Here is a 19216-nt window from a genome sequence, read left to right on the forward strand (position 1 = left end):
TTAGGTATAAGCAAAGTCCATTCAGTAGAGTAGTTGAGGCCTATTCACAACCATTTGATTAGGAGGTGAGAATGTGTGAACAGTGACAATTACTTCTTGTAATGAGATAACCATTCCAAGTCCCTATTTAGACCCAGTTTGATTGTGTCAAGTTTGTATATGAGTTCCAGCTCTGCAGTTTCTCTTTGAAGTCTGTTTTTGAAGTTTTTTTGTAGAAGTATAGCAACTTTCAAGTCAGCTACAGAGTGTCCTGGGAGATTGAAGTGCTCTCCAACTGGTTTATGGATGTTACCATTTTTTATGTCTGATTTGTGTCTATTTATTCTTTTGCGTAGTGACAGTCCGGTCTGGCCAATATACGTGGCAGAGGGGCATTGCTGCACATGATGGCATATATTAAATATCCTGGATTACATGCACTTTCTTTCTCCAACACCCACATCTTTTGTTATTTTGGTGCAAGTTTGTTTGTAGACAGCCCTCAATCTTACAACTAGGAGACGAAGGAGCTAAAAACAAAGTTGGTGCAAATCATGCCTCCCTATAAAAGGTCTGGGTGGTTAAACGTGCTCATGTGTAGAGAAAGTTGTGACACATCCTGTAAACAATTCTGGATTGAAATGTCCCGCTTGCCTCCAGAAACTTAGTCTTTCCTCAGTGGACCAAGATGATGTCAGTCAGTGTCCCTCTTATATCTTTCTCTTTGTCATCTCAAACCCAGGTTTATAGGAGTGCTTAATCCAGTCTTTCATGATTAACGGTAGTGTGTCCTCAAGCAGAAAAATAAATTTTCCTCTCCCAGTTGCTTGACATTCATGTGTAGCCATGGCTTACATGGAGTGTGGTGGGAACAGATGATCTTGAATTGTGGGGGGAGGGGGGAGAGGAATCTCTTCCAAGGGGATGTTTCCAGTGAAGTCAGATTTTCCAAAGGACTGCTAGACCCTATTAAGAAAGCAGCCTACGCTTTATGTCTAAAAGATGATTCTCCAGAACCTCAGGATGAAGATGACCCTGTACTGGCCAGCCATAAGGTTCCCATGTTTTTTCAGTCTCACTACGCTATTCTGGGCATACTTAATGCACAAGGGAGTGCACCTAGCAAAAAGACCATAATCTTTTAGGTGAGTTTACATGGGGAAATTGACTGGAGCTGCAGTTGCAGAATAGCTTCCCATGTTGACACTGTTATTCAGAAATACAAGTGATTAGATGGGGAGTTATTTCAGTATAGCAGTTTTCCTTGGTAGACAAGCCCTTGGGAATAATTTTGACAAATTTATAATAAAGTGTAAATTAGAAATAATTCTTAAATACCCCTAGATGGAATCTCAACAGTTCAGAGTGCTCAAATACTCACTTGCATCTATGAAGGATCTGACTGACTAGGTAGTGGAGGGCAGCTTTTAAGACAGTTTGAACATTCTAAGACTTTAGTGTACTTGCAGAAATACCATCTAAACACTTAAAGAAAAGAGAGAAGTTTTTCTATTTATGTTATTTCAATTTCTATTAAAGAAAATCCACACCAAAAGGTGCCCATCTGATGCCTGGGCAACCTTTTAAATGCATGCCCTTGATGTGCATTTAAAAACATAATAACAAAGAAGTTGCAAAACACAAATTGTCCAAAGTAGATTAACGTCTTCCTCCCATCCTAATGCATGTCATTCGATCTCCAGCCATTTGACACAAGCATCTTTAAGCTCCCACAGCACATTCCCCTCAGACGAAATTAAAGTGTTTTATAGATCTCTGACATTATATAGTTCATATTAACAAGGAATAAATCTCAAAGTACATGCATTATTTGTATTGTTAAATATGTTACTCTTATTATGAGTGTATGTGTATATTTAATATTCTAATAATTTTATTCAGATATGAAGCTCTCTTTCCACTGGTATTGTCTGGATTGATGTTTGCTTGGATATACATGGAAAAAGAAGCACTACAGCGCTATGGTGATGCACCTAAACCAAAGGTAGCATTTCAAGATAGTCACATTTGATGCATCATAAGTGATTGATGGCTGTAGATTAGTTTCATCATGGCTTTTCTTCTAGGCACACTAGATTTTTAAAATATCTTTAGCAGTTTTCGTTGAACAGTTTGTGGCAAAGCTCATGTACATATTCTTTGAGTATGGAAAGCCTACATCAGCTGCCCATCTCATAAGAAAATATAAAAGAGATTTACAAATTATTTTATTTGGTACATTCCATGTTAGAGCTATTTCTAAGAGCACAGGAAATCAATATGACTGAAGCAGCATATTCTGTAGGTTACAGATGGGACTCTGCTCCATTGAGTTTAATGCTAATTCAAAATAAGGAGTGAAAGCCCTTCCTAGGATAAGCATAATGTCACTGTACATTTTTCAGATGGGAAAATCTAAATAAATAAAATGACCTAGCACAGGAGGGTTGGTGAGGGAGGCTGAAAAGAAATAATCTTCTGATTTCTTGAAATTACCCAAAGGAAATATCTGTAGTGTCATTTAATTTCTTCCTGCCTGCCTGTCTTTCTTATCACAGTGGTCTTTTATTTCTGATCAGATAGTGTGCTACTAACAGAATTTACACTAGCAAATTCTTGGATTTGCCCTCAGAAGGGGTTTATACTATGTTTCAATATAATGTCCTTGCTTTATGCAGATTTATTATGTCAGTGATGCTCTGAACCCATGGTCACATCGCCGTTCCACTCTCCGTCTAGGCTCCTGTTGTGCCCTTGAGTTGGTTAGAACCAAAATGCCTATTACAGAGATCTCCAGCCATTCTGAGCTGGACAGGAGGTATAATACCATGCCCTCCCTATTTCCCAGGAATCCATAGTCACTGCTAATTATAGAGAATCAGTGCAAGGATGCTTGGGAATTTGGCAAAGTTGTGTAGAGGGGAAGCTACCGTACTGAGCCTTCACTGCTTTTGTAGTTTATAGGTAGTCAACCCAGTGGCGTAGTGATACCATGTTGAGCTACAAACTGGGATAGCAGATTTTAGAGATTAATAATGCCTTAGCCAGGGGGAAATGTCGGGGTAAAATTGCAGCAGAGGCATTCACAAGCGCTGAACTGGCAATTACTGTATTTTTTACCTGCAGGGATGTAATTTTAAAACTTCAGATACCACATTTACTGGTACAAGGCAGAGCATTAGAAATGCAAATAGTGAATATTGCCATTCATTTACATATCTTAACAAGGTGAGGCTTGGTTTGGGTTCTGCTTATCAGATCATATGAATCGAGTAGGAGTGAAAAGAATAGATGTAATCTTGAGACAGTGATTCAGTAGCGTTATCATTTTCCCTTTACATTTTGTGACTTTTATCTTGATTTCAGTGAGAAGAAATCATTCACTTTATTTTTCTAGTCTTCTTAAAACAAACAAACCACAGCACGTCTAGAGCCCCACTTTAATGTCTGCTAAAAAGTCATGCATTTAAGAATCTGGCTCAGGTCTCTGCTGAAGTGAGATTATTTTTAAACAAAATGTGGACTGTATTTCAGATCCACCACATTGGATTTTTCTTTTTCCAATAAAAAGAAATTCATTGCCCTCTTCAACTTTGAAGACAGTTTCTCCCCAGGTCAAGAGGTGTCATGCGCAGAGTAGAGAACCTGAAGAATCTTTCAGTATCTTCATTTACACCAGACCTCACCTGAGGATAAATGCAGTCTTTATAGTAGGAGCTCTTCATCTACCTGTTTTTGTGAGCAGTGAATGTGTATTTTTTTTCAAAAAAACACTTAGGAGGCAGAGGGGGTAGGGAGCAAAATAGTAAACCAAAGGTAGAGGAGTTGTTTCTTTACGAAGACAGCATCAGAAGCTCCACTGGGTTCATTTGATTATTCTACTTATACAATATCTTTCTGGCAGGCTCATTAAAGTATAAGAAAACTATAGAAAAGGTTTACAGTCTTCATCACAAATGGATCTGTCTGTTGATGGGAAAGTGAATTAATTCCTCATTGAATCCACTAAAATTATATCCTTAGTACCAAAGTGAACCAGCTGACATCATGTATTGATTTCTTCTTATTGTCTTCACAGCTTGCTATTCTCAACTTCTCCTACAGTATTGATATAACTCAGTTTCGGCAACTCCACCTGGATGACATCCGCAGGTCTTTTTTCTTTGTATCCTTTTGCCTTGTTTGGAAAGTGGTGATTATGACACAATAATTTAGATTCCAGGGAAAAGATCAGTCAGTGGCACAACGGTCAATTTCAGAATGTACCGTACTTAGCACTTTTGGTTGGGTTATTGTTGAATTCATACACAAACAGCCTCTTTTGAAGATCATCTGATTCAGGCCTTTGTTCAAAAGACCAGGCTAATCTGTTGGTTGATCTACTGATGCACAAGCTGGTTCAAATTGTGCCCACCTGGAACTACTTTCTTCATCCCCTTAGAAATGTTCAGTTTCTTAGAATCATTATGATTAAAATTAAACTTTCCTCTCAGTGGAGCCTCTTTCCCAAGTTTTTTATTGCATTGTGATGAAAGGTGCTCTCATACAAATTTGAAAAGGGTATAGTAAATGATTCTTGTTTTTATATTCTGATAATATGTTAACATTAAAATATCGTAGGACACAAATTGACCCTTGTGGAAGAGATGATAAGCAGCCATAAGGCCAAATCCTTCAGACACCAATGCAGACAAGTGACTTTACTCACATAAATAAGTGTTTGCAGACAGACACACAGACACACACTCACTTTGTCTCTGTCTCTCTCTTTGTTTGTGTCTTTGTCTCTTTACAATACTGGCCAGACAATTCTTTTAAAAAAAAATTCATAGCAGATTTACTATACATTCCTAAATGTAAATTGTTTCTGATAATCCCATTCCTCTTGTTTTATTGTGAAGGCTAGGTAGCTGGGAGAAAGTGATATGATTGTCACTAGGCTGGGGGGGTAGGTGAGGGAAATTGGGCAGCCAGGATAGGGACTTTGTCAGTTCAGAGAAAGATTACAGTGTTGTCTGGGAAGAGTTAGCATGGGATCAGTGGAGAAATGGGGTTTATCATCGCGGGTGGAGGAAGAAAGAGTTAGGACCCCACCATACTTTTTATAACATCAGAAGGAACCTGCAAGTTTGGCAGCCAGTCTGCTGAGCTTTGGTTTGTGCTCTAGAGAAAACCTAGTACTTTAATTTGTAGGCACCACTCCGAGGAGGGTGAACCAAAATCCCAGAGCATACAAAGTTTGAGTTTGTGCCCCCAAAATGTTTCCCTTGGTATATAACATCAATCCCAGTGGAGCCATCCCCACTGCAGCCGCTGGACGCACACCTTGCTGCCAAATGCTCAGCCCCCTCTTTCCGGCTCGGCCTGCCCAAATGTAGTGTCACTCCTCATTCCAGAGAGGGGACATGGGCTGCTGGAAGTGGGGCGAGTCTAAGCAGGCCCCCGAGAGGGAGCCTGATGCGGGAGTTGGCCCTATGATAGTGGTGAGGAGGAGCAGCAGCAGTGCTGGCCACCCCACTGGCCAGTGTGCCCACTCAGGTTTGGTCCCGCAACTCCTCTGTCGTGACAAAGGGGCTGTTGGGCCAAAACTGAGCGAGCACCATTGCGGTCCCCATGTGCACAGCTCTGGTTTGGCCCCACAGCTCCCCTGTCACACTAGAGGACAGGCGGGGGCCAAACCTGAGTAGACTGTGAGATGACCAATGCTGCTGCTTCTCGCTGCTGCCTGTGGTACACCCCATTCATAACTTATGTTCAGCTGTGGTGCCACCACTGTAGAACACCAGGGGCCCAGAAGGAAGTCCAGGAGGTCTGATGCTGTTCTTGTGGAGGAAACTCAGAGCTAAGGAAAGAGGGAGCAAATGGTTTTCTGGGTTCAGAGAGCATCCTGAAACTAAATTTGACTTAGGTGGGTATCTTAAAAGCAACTTGATTTACTGTACAGTAAGCTTATCTTTTTCACTTACAGCTTTGCTATTTCTTAACACCTTTAAAATTTAGTAAAATTACTGGAGGAGGAGGTCTGGCCTCATGCCATATTTGAAAATTTAAAAATCAGGTTTTCTTTTTTTATTTAAGCCAAAACAAAATTGAACAGTTTTTTAAAAGCACGCCTTAATCTGAAACAGCTGAACCTATTTTGTTCAGCTTTCAAGAAAAGGTACACCTTTTTACTGAGAGCAAGTACAATGAATTTCAGCTCAAAAGAGTTTTTTTAGTTTAGGATATTATTAATGAGTGTGTGTAGTGGTGTAGAAAAAAATGTCTTCTCAACTTGAACTGTGATATTGCTACCATGAGACTATTTTAAATTAAAAGAACATGTCAAGAGTCCCATTTGGGTCTTGAGAGTTGGCTTGTGTTGAGAGGCCTTAGGCCTTTGTTAGCCTGATCTTCCAGAAGGAGATTCAGATTGCATATGCTTAGCATCTTGATTAGGTAGTAACCCAGTCCATGAAGCTATTGGTCTCTTTTCCCCCCTGTTTTTGTAGAGAACTGTAGCTTTTGTAATTCTGAACTAGAAGAAGTTTGCTATATTATTAGACTGTTAGATTACTAAACCTGAAACAATGTGAGGTAGATGCTATGAATTTTTTTATTTCTGCTGATATATGCCTTCCAAAATCTTTCTTGCAAATTATTGAAGGCCATACTGTATAATTAATAGTGAACTTTTTATACTGTGATATTTAAATACTTCATGACAGGAATGAAAGGGTCAGAAGAGGCCATGCCAACCCTTGCCTTCTTCCCCAGGGAACCCTGGAGGCAGAAGTCCCTTTCATCACCCTTCCCACTCCACAGTGGGGAGACAGTTGCTGGATCTGTGCCCAGATTAAAGCGGTATGAGAGACCATATTATTCCTTGCTCTCACCACTAAGGGAAGGTTGGATCCTTACATTCTCCCCCTTTCGTGGGGTTGTGTAGCAGCTGGAGCTTGTGTCTGTATGAAATGAAAAGAATATGCTTTAGGCCCCTTCAGTTACACAGATTCCATCAGATCAGGGTCCCCCGCCCCTCCTCCTGTATCTATATTTGTGGGATGTGCAGCCAGGAAGGAGGGCAGCAGTGGGATAATGGATGGGCTGGAGTGTTTGGACAATGAGAGTATGGGAGGATAGGCTGGCAATATTTAGTTTTATTTGTAAGCCCAACCTACCACAACTAATTCCCCAACAAAGACAAATGTGTATACATTGATATATGGGCAGTGCTCACATTAAAATGTACAAAAATGTATGTGTTTGAATGTGTGAGTGGAGTGTTATGCAGAAGTGTATCCACTTCACAAGTTGAACAAGAATAATAGCTGACTCACTAGGTCTCTCAAACAGGTTTTTGGGGAAGACGGATCACTAACCTGATTTGCACATGTGCTCCCCTCTTTCAGAATTGACTTAAAGTCAGAATCTGAAAATTCAGTCAGGCAAGGATGTCTGATTTCATACCTTTAAAGGTAATGTAAAACTATAATAATAGTAAATGAGCTTCTCATAGTGCTGGATTGACAGGCATTTAAAAAGAAACTTTCAGCAGAAAAAACGTGTTTTTATTTGATCTTTTGTGTAACTTTTGTGTTGGATTTTCCTTAGCCATATTTAGGTTTTCTTCATAGTGACGGCCTTTTTTGGTACTGGAAATATAGCTTCGGTTAACAGGTAAATTTTATTGATGCTGTCCAGAGAAGTTGGGTGCAAAAGGGAAGACCGTGCAAATAGCACATGCCTAGCAAAACAAGAATAGCATAATAATCTAGAGGTGGTTGTATTTAAGTATTATTTTCTATAGCATGTAGTGTAAGGGACCAATCCTGCAAGGTACTGAGTTGTCTCAACTCCCATTAGTAGTTGTTGTTAGTGGATATTGAGAGCACTCAGTATCGAGGGGAGAGCTCTACATCTTGAAGAACCGGGCTGTAAATTATCACAGAGAAAGGAAAAACTGAGATACACAGGCCAAGTAATTCTGTACTTGGACAAGACAATAGTAGCTTGCATGCTCATATTTTGAACAAAATCTAAAATGTCTCATTAGCAGGAAAAATGAAATGTTCATTCTTATGGAAAATGCTGTTTGCAAAGATACATTTTAATAATCTTCATTTTATTATTTTCATGGTTCTCTAGTTTTGACCCTGCCTCTATCTATTGCTTCCTGACTGTGTTCAATCCCTTTGTGATGGGAGGCTTGCTAGTATGGAAGGTTAGTAATTGCATCTTTGTGGAGTTCTCTCAAATAATGGATTAATGAGTAATACATTATGCTGGCAGGAATTCTTTTGCAATTTAAAGAATATGTATTTTTTTGAGATTCATTAACCCATTTTATTCTGTGTGCGGCTATCTGTTTCTATAACGTTTCTAAAATTAAACCCCTAAAGGGTGTTTGACTTCAGTATACAGAATCTATGACTGACTAATGATAGATATATATTTTATTATATTTAAATAGGAATTGTAAATGTTGGAAAGACATTCAATAATTTAAAACATTAAGTATGTCCCATTGTTTATAATATCTAAATGAAAACTGAGGAAATATATTTTATTATCTCCATTCAGATTGTACTAAATAGAAATGTATTGGTTTTTTTTTTACTGTTGTCATTTTGCAAGCTTTTCCTATATCTAATTTATAAATATAAATACATTAAATAGTCTTTTAAAGATTGAACTTCCCTTTTCCCTGCCAATGCTGTCATTTTGCTGTTTAAAGATAAAGTTTAGGAGTGCTCCTTTAATGACATCTAGGGCAGAAATTATTGGACAGCACTAAGGGAGAGCAATGCAGACATCCTACTGCTAGATTACGCCTATAGTAAGAGGTATGTCACCCTGCCAGCTCTTTTCCAAAGGAGCAAATTTGATTGGAGGAACAACCAGAGGCTTCAGGGCTTTGTTGAATGCAAACCATCTACCTGCTGGGCAGTGTTTACTGTTAGGAGAATTACAGCTGCCTTTCTGCCACAGATGCATCTCAGCCTGTACCTTTCAACAGATGTAAAGGCAGGAGCTAGGAAATGGCAGGTGCAGTCTTTAAAAGGTGTATGCTAACCCTGAAAAGTGTGGGTCAGTGTTAAAAAAAGAAAATGCAGTGCACACATTTGAGAGGGTTTTTTTTTAAATTCATTAAGTCATGGAAGTGTGCTTAGTTGTGTCCTCTTGGAGGGCAGTGAGTGGAGTATTTATTTTTTTGGCTCAGTACTTGCTACAACCAGGCATTTGTGCATTGGCTGAAATCACCCTTTCACTTTGGGAGTTCTGGGAACTACCATGTATATAATATTGCAAATTCTATATGTAACAGCATTGCTGAAATATTTATCACCAGTGCTAGAATGGATCAGCTGAAACAAGGATCATTATATATGTTAACATTAATACGGCCTATGGTGGGCTATAGATTTTGTATCAGTTTACTAAGCATACTTTCTAACAAATGAGTTTTCACCCTTTCTCTGCCAATATTTTATTTTTACAACGTGTGCTACAATGAAGCTTCTTATAATGGCAATTTGAAAAGCATGAAAATGTTTCCATGACCATTACTGGTGTTTTAACAGGCTGTTCTACAAATGTTGCTCTAAACCATAATGCAATTTGTGTTTTAAACAGATTGTAATCCCTTTTGTTCTTGTGTCATGTGCTTTTGAAGCTGTTCAAGTCACAACACAGCTATCTTCTAAAAGGTACAGCAAAAATTATATTACTGCAGTAGATGGTGAGGGTTTGATTATGGAAATCAGCCAAACAGTATAACTAATAAGTATGTGAGATACCCTGAATCAGACTCCATTTGTACACCAATCCACTCATTTTGAAAGAATTTGGATTTATCAAGTCTCAGACTAAAATAACCGATGAACTACTCTGATGACTTAGCTCACTTTTTGCTTACTCCTTACACAGGCTGAAACTTCCTTAACGTCAGTGAGTGTTTGCCCCAATAACATAACAACTGAGTAAAACAATATGGTGGATTTTAAAGTTTGGCCCTATATGAATGATCAAATATTTAGTTTTCTGCATTTAAAACACAAACAATACAAACAAACTTTAGACTTAATGTAGAAAAAGTAAGCAATATTTAAATTAGAACTTCATATTTTAAATTGTATCTCTCCATATAGTACAAATATATTTTTTAAATAAACAGTGTAAAAGCTAGCTAAATTAAAACTTTGTAGCACCAACCTTACCACAAATTGAATTTTTTTTAAAAAAAGAAAGGCAATCAAACAAGTCTTTGATTAGACACTTTCATTTTGAATTTCTTTCTGTCCTACCATAGCCTTTAATGGTGGTCAGATGTTTAAGACACTGCATCCCTTTCTCAATCTTCCACTCTCCCATTTTTGGTCTTTCTCTGATGTGGATGCAGATGATCCATCTCATATGAACATGATTGTTTGGACTGGAGCCTCCTCACAGAGATTTCCATCATCTTCTCTTCCCTGAACCAGCGTTCCTTTTGTCTCCCACTCCATCCTCTTACCTATCCTTATGGGGAAATGGAGGGCAGTGACTGGGTCTTCTGTGCAGCACGTAGGACTATAGATGACTGTGCTGCCATGAAGAAAGAGGTCTATCTTGCTCATCCATTTAGTTTTGAGTCTTCACAATGGGATAGTGTTGGAACTGTGGCTGGGTGCCTTTCCACCCTCTCCCTCGCATCATATCCCAACACAGTCTCTTTGGTCAGTTAGAGCGAGACTGTAGGTTATCTTTTCTTCTGAAATCCACTCATTTGAGAAGAAGATAACTACGCATACTTCGTTTGGGCTCAGCATTCCTCTGTAAGGTGAGGGGGCATTATTATCCCCATTTTATAAATGGAGAGCTGAGGTGTGGTGATTATTAAGGTGAAATATTTCCACTCATTTTTAGTGCTAAGTCTGAGACAAATAGGATGTGATTTTTTCTGAGTAATTACCATTAAGAAGCACAGATTGTATTGATTTCATTTGCAATGAGCTGTGAGTGTTCAGCACTTCTGCAAATCAGACCCCCTGGTCTGAAATTGGACACCCTAAAAATGCAGAACATACAATTAGTGACCACTTGTAAGAAGTCTGGTTTATGTGACTTACACAGCCTCACACAGGAACTATGTGGCAGTGGAAGGGAGAGAATAAGAACAGAAGAACAGCCATAGTGGGTCAGCCCAGTTGTCCATCTAGACCAATATCTGGTCTTCTGACAGTGACCAGTGCCAGGTGCCTCAGAGGGAATGAACAAGTGATCCATCCCTCGTTGCTGTTCTCAGCTTCTGGCCAACAGAGGCTAGGGTCACTTCAGAGCATGGTGTTGCATCCTTGTCTATCTTGACTAATAGCCATTGATGGACCTATCCTCCATGAACTTATCTAGTTCTTTTTTGAAACCTGTTATAGTCTTGGCCTTCACAACATCCTCTGGCAAACTCTTCCACGGGTTGACTGTGCGTTGTGTGAAGAAATACTTCCTTTTTTCCTTTTAAATCCAATTCTCCAGAGCAGCCTCTGCCTGAATCATGAGACCATCCTTTCTCTTTCTGCCACCCCCAGCTTCATTCACTACATGTCTTCCAACTTCTGTTATGAAAGAGGCAGCCCCCTTTACTACACAATCGTAATCATCCCCAGATTAGGGCCATCCTCTGCACTAAATGGGACATACATTCTATGGAAAAAATAGCTTGTGATCATGTAATTAAAGACTGTGTCAGAATACATATGCACAAAGGGGTGAATTGAAGTTCCACAGGCAACATTAATTCTGGCATTTCTTAACTTCTGTGGGCTTGACTTTGCAGCTGGAATAGCTTCTTTTAACTTTCTCTTTTTGAAAAGAGAACACTAAGATTAGCATTGTTCTTCCTTTGAGAAATCCTTGCTGCAATCAGGTAGGTATGTTTGTACCTATCAAGAGGGCAAGGTTTTTGTTAGTTAGACAAATTGCCTCCCAACTACCCTGTTCACTGTTGGAAGCATACCACATGCTCTTCATGAGAATATTTTGTCAGTGTAGGTTCTTATGCTTCTCCTTTCAATATGGCACCTTAGCTAAGCGCTTGCTAGGTATTGCAAGATTGTGATGTCACTGGCTATTTAAATCTACTAAGTTTCAAATGGAAAAGATGCTTTAGACGAATCAGAAAATAGTGAATTTGTCACATCTTTATCAAAAGCCAATTATGCTTTGTTAATCAAGACAATGCTAGAAAATATAGCATTGAATTCAATTTTCTCAAAGGGATAAATCAGTTTTTAGGGATGACTAGTATATGCTTGCAGAGCACTATGATATACTTTCTAATGAAGTTTCACACTGTAAATTGGTTATATTTTATAATGATAATACTTATATCATTTATAATGATAAATTAAACTATCGCAGTTAATGACCTGTATGCTAGTGGGTCAGCTTTTTGCAGCATTTTTCTAATGCCATTAACTGACAAACCAGTCATTAACCAGTCATAATAATTGCTTTAATGTGATCTACTACTTCAGTAACTTAATGTAAAGAATAAAATATTAAAAAAAAACCTTTATTAACTTTACTTGCTCCCTCTTAGTCCATCTTACTTGCTGAAATCTACTTTTCCAAAAGTAATCCTACATACTGGTGGGTTCACACTCCTGGGTTTTCATGCATTCAAAGGATTTAGGAGCACTCACCCAAAGCTTTTGGGAACTTCTGGAACACTTTACTTTCAATCAGTCAAGGATCTGGAGGAGCAATTGATCCAATCTCATTTAGGAGCCCTCTACCCAGTAAGACGGGTTTGTCAGCACAGACTTGATCAGCTCTTTTGAAGAATGTTCAAGAGAACTTTGTGCTCGCAAGCATTTTTGTCATTCTTGAATCCTTCTGGATCTTCCAAGCCTTCTTACTTTGAGGGCTTGAAGTGGCGCATAGGCCTTGTGCTGTAAGGAGTGGAAGTCACCCACTATGCATTCACGGTATACACTGTTACAGATGCTGTTATTATTAAATTGTTTTTAATATTCTTTTAAAATACCAGCATTCAACAGGCCTCTCAGGTTTGCTGATAAATTACTTACTTTTGGGTTACCTATTGTGAAACTGTAATTACATTAATTTCAAAGTGTCATGATAAAATTACATGTTCCAAACATGTTAGGCATATCGACCCTATTTTGTATATTAATTTCTGTCATGAAGTACCTTGGAAATGTACCGCTCTGAAAATGAAAAAGCCAATTGCAAGAAGTCATATAATATATTAATTCATATTTATACTGGGGGTTCTAATAACTTTGTAATTGTGTCTGTGGCTATGAATTACGAATGACGGTTTTTCTTTTTTTGCAGCCTTTTCCTCATTGTTCTTGTGATTTCAGACATTATGGCTTTGGTAAGCTACCATTGGACATTCTGTACAAATAAGATCAAGAAAGCAGAGCGCTCAGCTAATTCAATCAAGAGATATCTGAATTAGTTTCAGACTTCAAAGTTTTTAGAACTAGGGCAGTGAATTGAATCAAAATCCTAGTATAATTTACAGATAAAAATCCCCCATCTCCATGCTTTGTACATCATGTAAGGAATGCTTCTGAGGAGTTGTAATTCTTTTTATTTAATTTATTTCACTCTGCTGTTTTAAAGCTAGTATTCCCTGTTTTTAGTTTATATCAAATCAAATGTTCAAGTAAAAGTATGAGAGCACAAGGGAATGCCGGATTTACCTGAGTGCCTGGTCTAGTTAATTTTTCAGCAGTTTCTTGCCTGCTTCCAAAATAAAAAAGAGAGAGAGAGAGAGATGTCACATACTGAACTCATTTTTCAAATGTGTTGTCAGAATTATTAGCAGAGGGCTGGAATATATCTATGAGGTATTGTAGAGCATTTGTATCCTTTTTGTGAGCAGTGGGGAAAATTTGCCACAACCAACTATAGAATCATGATCAAGAATCATTTAAATAAATAGATCTAAAAAGAAACCTTTACAAATTTAAAGTGACATGCTTAATTCTTAAAAAGTGCATTGCCATATTATACCATAACTTGAAGGGAAACATGCTCAGAGCAGTAGGCAGAGAGTTATACTATTTGTGCTCTCACTTCCCACTTTCTGTTTTGGAAGATTTACTTCCAAGTGACAAAACTTGCTGTTTGTGTTACGTCATTTCACGCTGCAGTGTGGTTTAAGAGGTTCTACCATATAAGAGAAATAGCAGCTACAAGACATCAGAATGTCTAGTTTGATCTTAGAGTAAGAAACAGACTGGTGTAATAGTCCTAGGAGTATTTTTATCTAATTTTCACATAAAGATTTGTTATAAACTGGTTTTTGATTTAATGATTTCAGTAGAAAAAGGATTAAAATATTAATAAACTACACATATGCAATAGAACTAATAACATCAACCCAGTTAAATCCACACAAGAAAGTTACAGTGACTTATCTTTCTATAGAAGGCCCAGCTCCATTTTGGTTCTTACTCTTACCAAACACTTAACTGTGTGGAATATTTTCTTTGATGTGATATTGCTCAGTGAATCTTAAGGTGCAAGCTTATTTGTCTGCATATACCCAGAATGGTGTTTGACCACATAGTTAGTAGAAGTAGCATCCAAATTCTGAGAACAAACCAAAAGTGTTAGGTGTACTTATTTGCATGAGGAGTTCATTTGCATTGCAATTGAAGGCAGTATAAATACAGCAGATTTTCAGGGTGATCTTTTAAATGGATTGAGTTCCTCAGATACGTCACTTCAAGAAAAGTATTGTGAATCATTATTCTGTTGTTCTCTCTTATGAAAGTTTTTAAAATATGAACAGATGTTAAAAATTTAAAGTAGCTTTTGAGGTTTTTTTTTTTTTTTTTAACGTTTGCTGTACTCAACCCACCATCTTTAAATGCTCCATTTCAAATGATGGAGTCTCTGATTTTAATCTTCTGCCCCCAATTTCTGTCTAAATTAATCTTTAAGAAACTAGTTTAACCTAACATGTATGACATCTGAAGTAGCTAATTGCTGAAGTTTTTTGTTGGTCACTAAAGGTTTCTGTGTGGGAGAGATGGGAGAGAGGGTTTCTGGTCAGTGGAAGGTGAAGCTAGTCCTTATTTACATTAAATCCTTGCTTCTGGTGAATCCCGCACTCCCTTACTGACAGGACATGACCCAACTCTCCATGCTGCCATTTCCCAACTTGTATCTCTAGCCTGAAAGGCATTCTGGAAAGGCAGGTCACATGCGATGGCCTAACTGGTATGGATAAGGTAGACCAGTCAGCCAGGGCTTGGTAGCTTTGTGAATCAGGCCCTGGGGTGAAACTCTTTACCCACTGTCTGTGTGGGAGACAGGGTGGGGGGGGGGGGGACTTTTTCTGTTGCTTCATGGAGAAATAGGGAGTTAGGAGATCTTGTTTTTTGTTTTTTTTTTCATGGGTCTTGTTTTGCTTAGGGATAAAAGGTAGGGAACAGGGTGACAGCACACTATGTATGGGTGGAGAAAGTCAGAGGGATTGAAGTATCTCTGTATCTCACATATACATATCCTCTGTGTTGTAAAATAGAGCTTCTAAAACATTTTCTTCTGTGACCCCAAAATAACATGAAAGAAAAAGTGTATTACCCTATATCCCAGGGTCCTTTGAACTCCACCTCAGAATCTTTCTTGCAGTTTCACCCAAATCTCCCATGATATAATGCATAATAATGTTTATTTAATTTTGCTAGTCACGGCCATAGGGGTTAAAATATTTACATTCAGTTCATATAAATTGGATAATTTCACATATTAAACAAAAAATAGAAGAGCAAAATATAAATATTATTAAAAATGATAGGAATTGCACAGTTCTCTCTATGCTTACTCTAATTAAGTAAATTGTTTACTTTATGAAGATGTTTTTTAAATCAGAAGGACAATTTAAAAAAAAATCTATTTTAGGTAGTTATATGGCTTCAGTCATCCTAGTAGCTGAGCACCTTGCACTCTTTAGTGTAATTTATCCTCACAACATACCTGTGAGGTAGGGAAGTACTATTATTCCCATCTTGCAGATGAAGAACTGAGGCACACAGAGAGAATGAATTACCCAAGGTCATACAAGATTTCTGTGGTAGAGTCCTTATAAAACAGCTGTGCAGCCTATCCTTAAATCACTGCCAAATTTAAGAACCATTGTTCCACACAATTAAGTTGTTTGGTTTCTTCTCTTGAAGAATGCTCTCTATGAGAAATCCTCTGTGCTCTTCGCAGCACATTTTGATAGAACAAGTCAGCCTTTGTTCCTCTTTAGCTGTTTGTGTTTGATTCCACTGTAAATTTATTTCTGGCTCCTAGAATATTGTTCGCTTTAGTCCAAATGAACATTCTTTGAAAGGTCTTGCCTTTTGTTCCACTTGAAAAGTTAGGAACCTGGAGTAAACATCCTGAAAACATTGGTTTTAGTCTTGTCTTTCAAATTGTGCAATATTTATATACTAAACAAAGTTATTTTCTTATTTCATAGCACTTCTTCTTTTTGGTTAAAGATTATGGAAGCTGGCTGGATATTGGCACAAGGTACAGTATATCTTCCTCCCGTGCTTTCTTAAAAGGATAGCCATGGGTTGGTAGGTCCAAAAATTAGCCAGTTATTATTTATTTGTTAGTGTTCCTTTAATTCTTTCCAAACTGCTTGCTCTTCTCCCCCAAAGCAAATGTTTCATTGCTGCATTCTCCCCACATCACCCTCGCTCCCCCCCCCCCCCCGATGTCATCATCCTAGACCTCCTGTTTAAGATTGGTTGGCTGTCATGACAAAAAGTGGAAAAAGTCATGGATTTAGCACGACAATAAATGCAAAAATAATAGATTTTTTTTTTTAAATAAAAGAGGTATGACACACTTTTTAAATTATTCTTATTGTTTATCAATGGAGATTATGAGGAGTCTAATCTTTTATTTTACAATACAATTTTTAAAAACCATTTAATAGTTAACTACTTAAAACTCCGTATACTCCTACATTGCACATTTATAGATTCAAATTTATGCAGGAGTCATGCTGGAAAGGGTAACAAATACCATGGCTTTTCATGGGGAAGAAAAGTAAGTTACAGTTTTTGTCATAGAAATCAGGGCTCTGATTGATATAGACCCTCCTGCCCTCAGTCCTGCTTTGTGATCTATTCTAGTCTGCCCAGCATAGAGTGTAGTGCAGCATAGAGGCCACAGAGCTTAATTGTGGCCATTCCTGCAACAACAAACCAGCATACACAGAATGGAAGGAAGTATTTCAGTGTACAAATTTCTGATGTAGACTTCCAAGGTAGTGTTAGAAATACTAAGTAAATCACGGAAATAGCTCACTAGTGTGTCAAAGAAACTATGTTGCATTATAAACCCTGCCTCAGGTGAAACCCTTGTTCAAATAAAAATTGAATAGTGACCTATTCATATTTTGCATGCTGTGCAGAGTATATTTACTCTTCTCCCACTCCTGTCTGTTTTCAAGGCTGTTTGAACCTTTGCTTTTAGCCACATTTCCAAAGTTCCCAATGCGAGTAAATTGCAGTAGATTAAGTAGTGGTAAGAGTATTTTACCATCACACTTTCTTGTTCTCAATTTATGATTGGGTAGATGGTCTCTTCCTTTGGTCCATTAAGTTCCTATATTGACTAAGAAATGAATTTCTAGAGAGATGTGAAAGACTTCAGGGATGTACTGTTTATGACAAGAATGTTAGTGTCGTAATAGGACTTGTAGGATTCAGTGAGCAAAAGTACAGATTGGTCTGACTGATCAAAAATTAACCTCTCAAAAATATGAAAAGCCACCTCATATTTTCTATGTCCTTCAGAGCGTAGTACTTACAACATTTATGTGTTCTTGTACCTCCGTTGGCCTGAATCTCTGCTCTGCCAAGTTACATTTGGTGCAGGAGGTGAGGGGAACCATCCAAGAGCTGATTACATGCAACCTGTGTTCTGCCCCTTTGTGTATACGTCCTGTGTAAAAGATCATATGTGATCATATATTTAAATATTGTATCAAAAAACATAGCACAAGGAGGCAGAATGCAAAGGCAATCTTAAATTTTGCATTTTCTAACCTTTCAGTACTTGACTTTGCAATCTAAGTAACAATCTTTAAATGTAGTCTTTTTGTATGTAACTTCCTAAGGGTTTTGTTTTAAGCAAAAAGGTTAATTCTTATGTACAGCTGAAACATGGATCATCAGCAGTATTTTGAAACCCAAACCTTCGGCACTGAGCATAGATCGCTGCCACTTGAACTACAAAACTCAGTACATTAGTGGGAGCAAGAGAAGGCTGTTATCGCAGAGAAGGGTTGGACCGCAGGAGCCACATGCTGGATTCAGGATGACTGCCAGGGAGGTGGGAGAGGAGGATAATCTTGCCTTGCTTTTTCCCATTCCTCCCGCTACAGCTGCTTTTGGCAGAAGCATGAGCCTAGTCTTAGAACTTAACTTATTTGGATGCTGCAAAAATTTTCCTGAGAAATGCAAGTGTGAGTAGGTAAATCATGATTTTCGACAGTTTATATCTCAGCAAAACCTGGATAGAAATTCATGGGACAAAAAAAAGGCACTTCCCTAGCCTGGGGGTAAATTTCAAAGGCCTTTTGCAAGCAGTAACGTATTAGTGCTTCTGAAAAAAAGATTGCAAGAATCTTTTATAAAGGAAAGTATTAGGTAGCTATATTAGGATCACTACCAGCTCCTCCTGTAATCTTTGTGGCATTAGAATGAAGAAAAGCTTAAAAATTTCCCTTCCTTTTTTCCCTTCCAATCAGCTCTAATGCAGAGTAATTGCTTCTGAGTTACACTGAGGCTACAGCAGATACAACCAATCTAGGAAAATTGGAGGAGGTTGGAGTGACTATCAGAGGGAAACTCTTTCAAGGAGACCATAGGGAACAACTAAACTTGGAGAGAAAGCTTAGTGTGAGGTTTATGTTCTGTTACTGTTAGGTGAGTTACCAATAAAGCCAAACCCCAGAAAGAGGGTAAGTGTGGCCTTTACACAGTATGTTTACATTTGGAAAACATCAACATATTTGTAGATTATTTCCCATCAATCCCATCAACATAGTTGTTGTTTTGCCCAGAATGTTATTTTAATTTTAATTCAGAAGTTGAATCACTACTCTCAAACTATTCAGACTTCCCTAATCTCCCTTCATTTTGTCCATATCTCTCTGAAACGGAACTGCCCTGAACTGAGTTCAGTATTCCAGGAGTGGTCTCATCGAAGTTCTATAGAAAGAGAC

The 19216-nt window shown here is 38.1% G+C and overlaps 1 protein-coding gene across 2 annotated transcripts in view; it reads left to right on the forward strand.

The window, feature by feature from the left end:
* The window catches only part of PIGN (phosphatidylinositol glycan anchor biosynthesis class N), a 152614-nt gene that overhangs the window by 111719 nt on the left and 21679 nt on the right, over positions 1–19216 (forward strand). For both annotated transcript variants that reach the window (XM_067567929.1, XM_067567930.1), the window contains exons 22-28: positions 1882–1984; positions 4058–4144; positions 7583–7638; positions 8107–8182; positions 9595–9668; positions 13300–13342; positions 16451–16503. In XM_067567929.1, the coding sequence (XP_067424030.1) occupies positions 1882–1984; positions 4058–4144; positions 7583–7638; positions 8107–8182; positions 9595–9668; positions 13300–13342; positions 16451–16503 (492 nt within the window). The remainder of the gene's footprint in view (positions 1–1881; positions 1985–4057; positions 4145–7582; positions 7639–8106; positions 8183–9594; positions 9669–13299; positions 13343–16450; positions 16504–19216) is intronic.

The sequence above is a fragment of the Emydura macquarii genome, unplaced genomic scaffold (genome assembly GCF_026122565.2).
Source record: "Emydura macquarii macquarii isolate MOO-44397 ecotype Brisbane River unplaced genomic scaffold, CSIRO-AGI_Emac_v2 contig_2825, whole genome shotgun sequence".
Lineage (NCBI taxonomy): Eukaryota > Metazoa > Chordata > Testudines > Chelidae > Emydura > Emydura macquarii.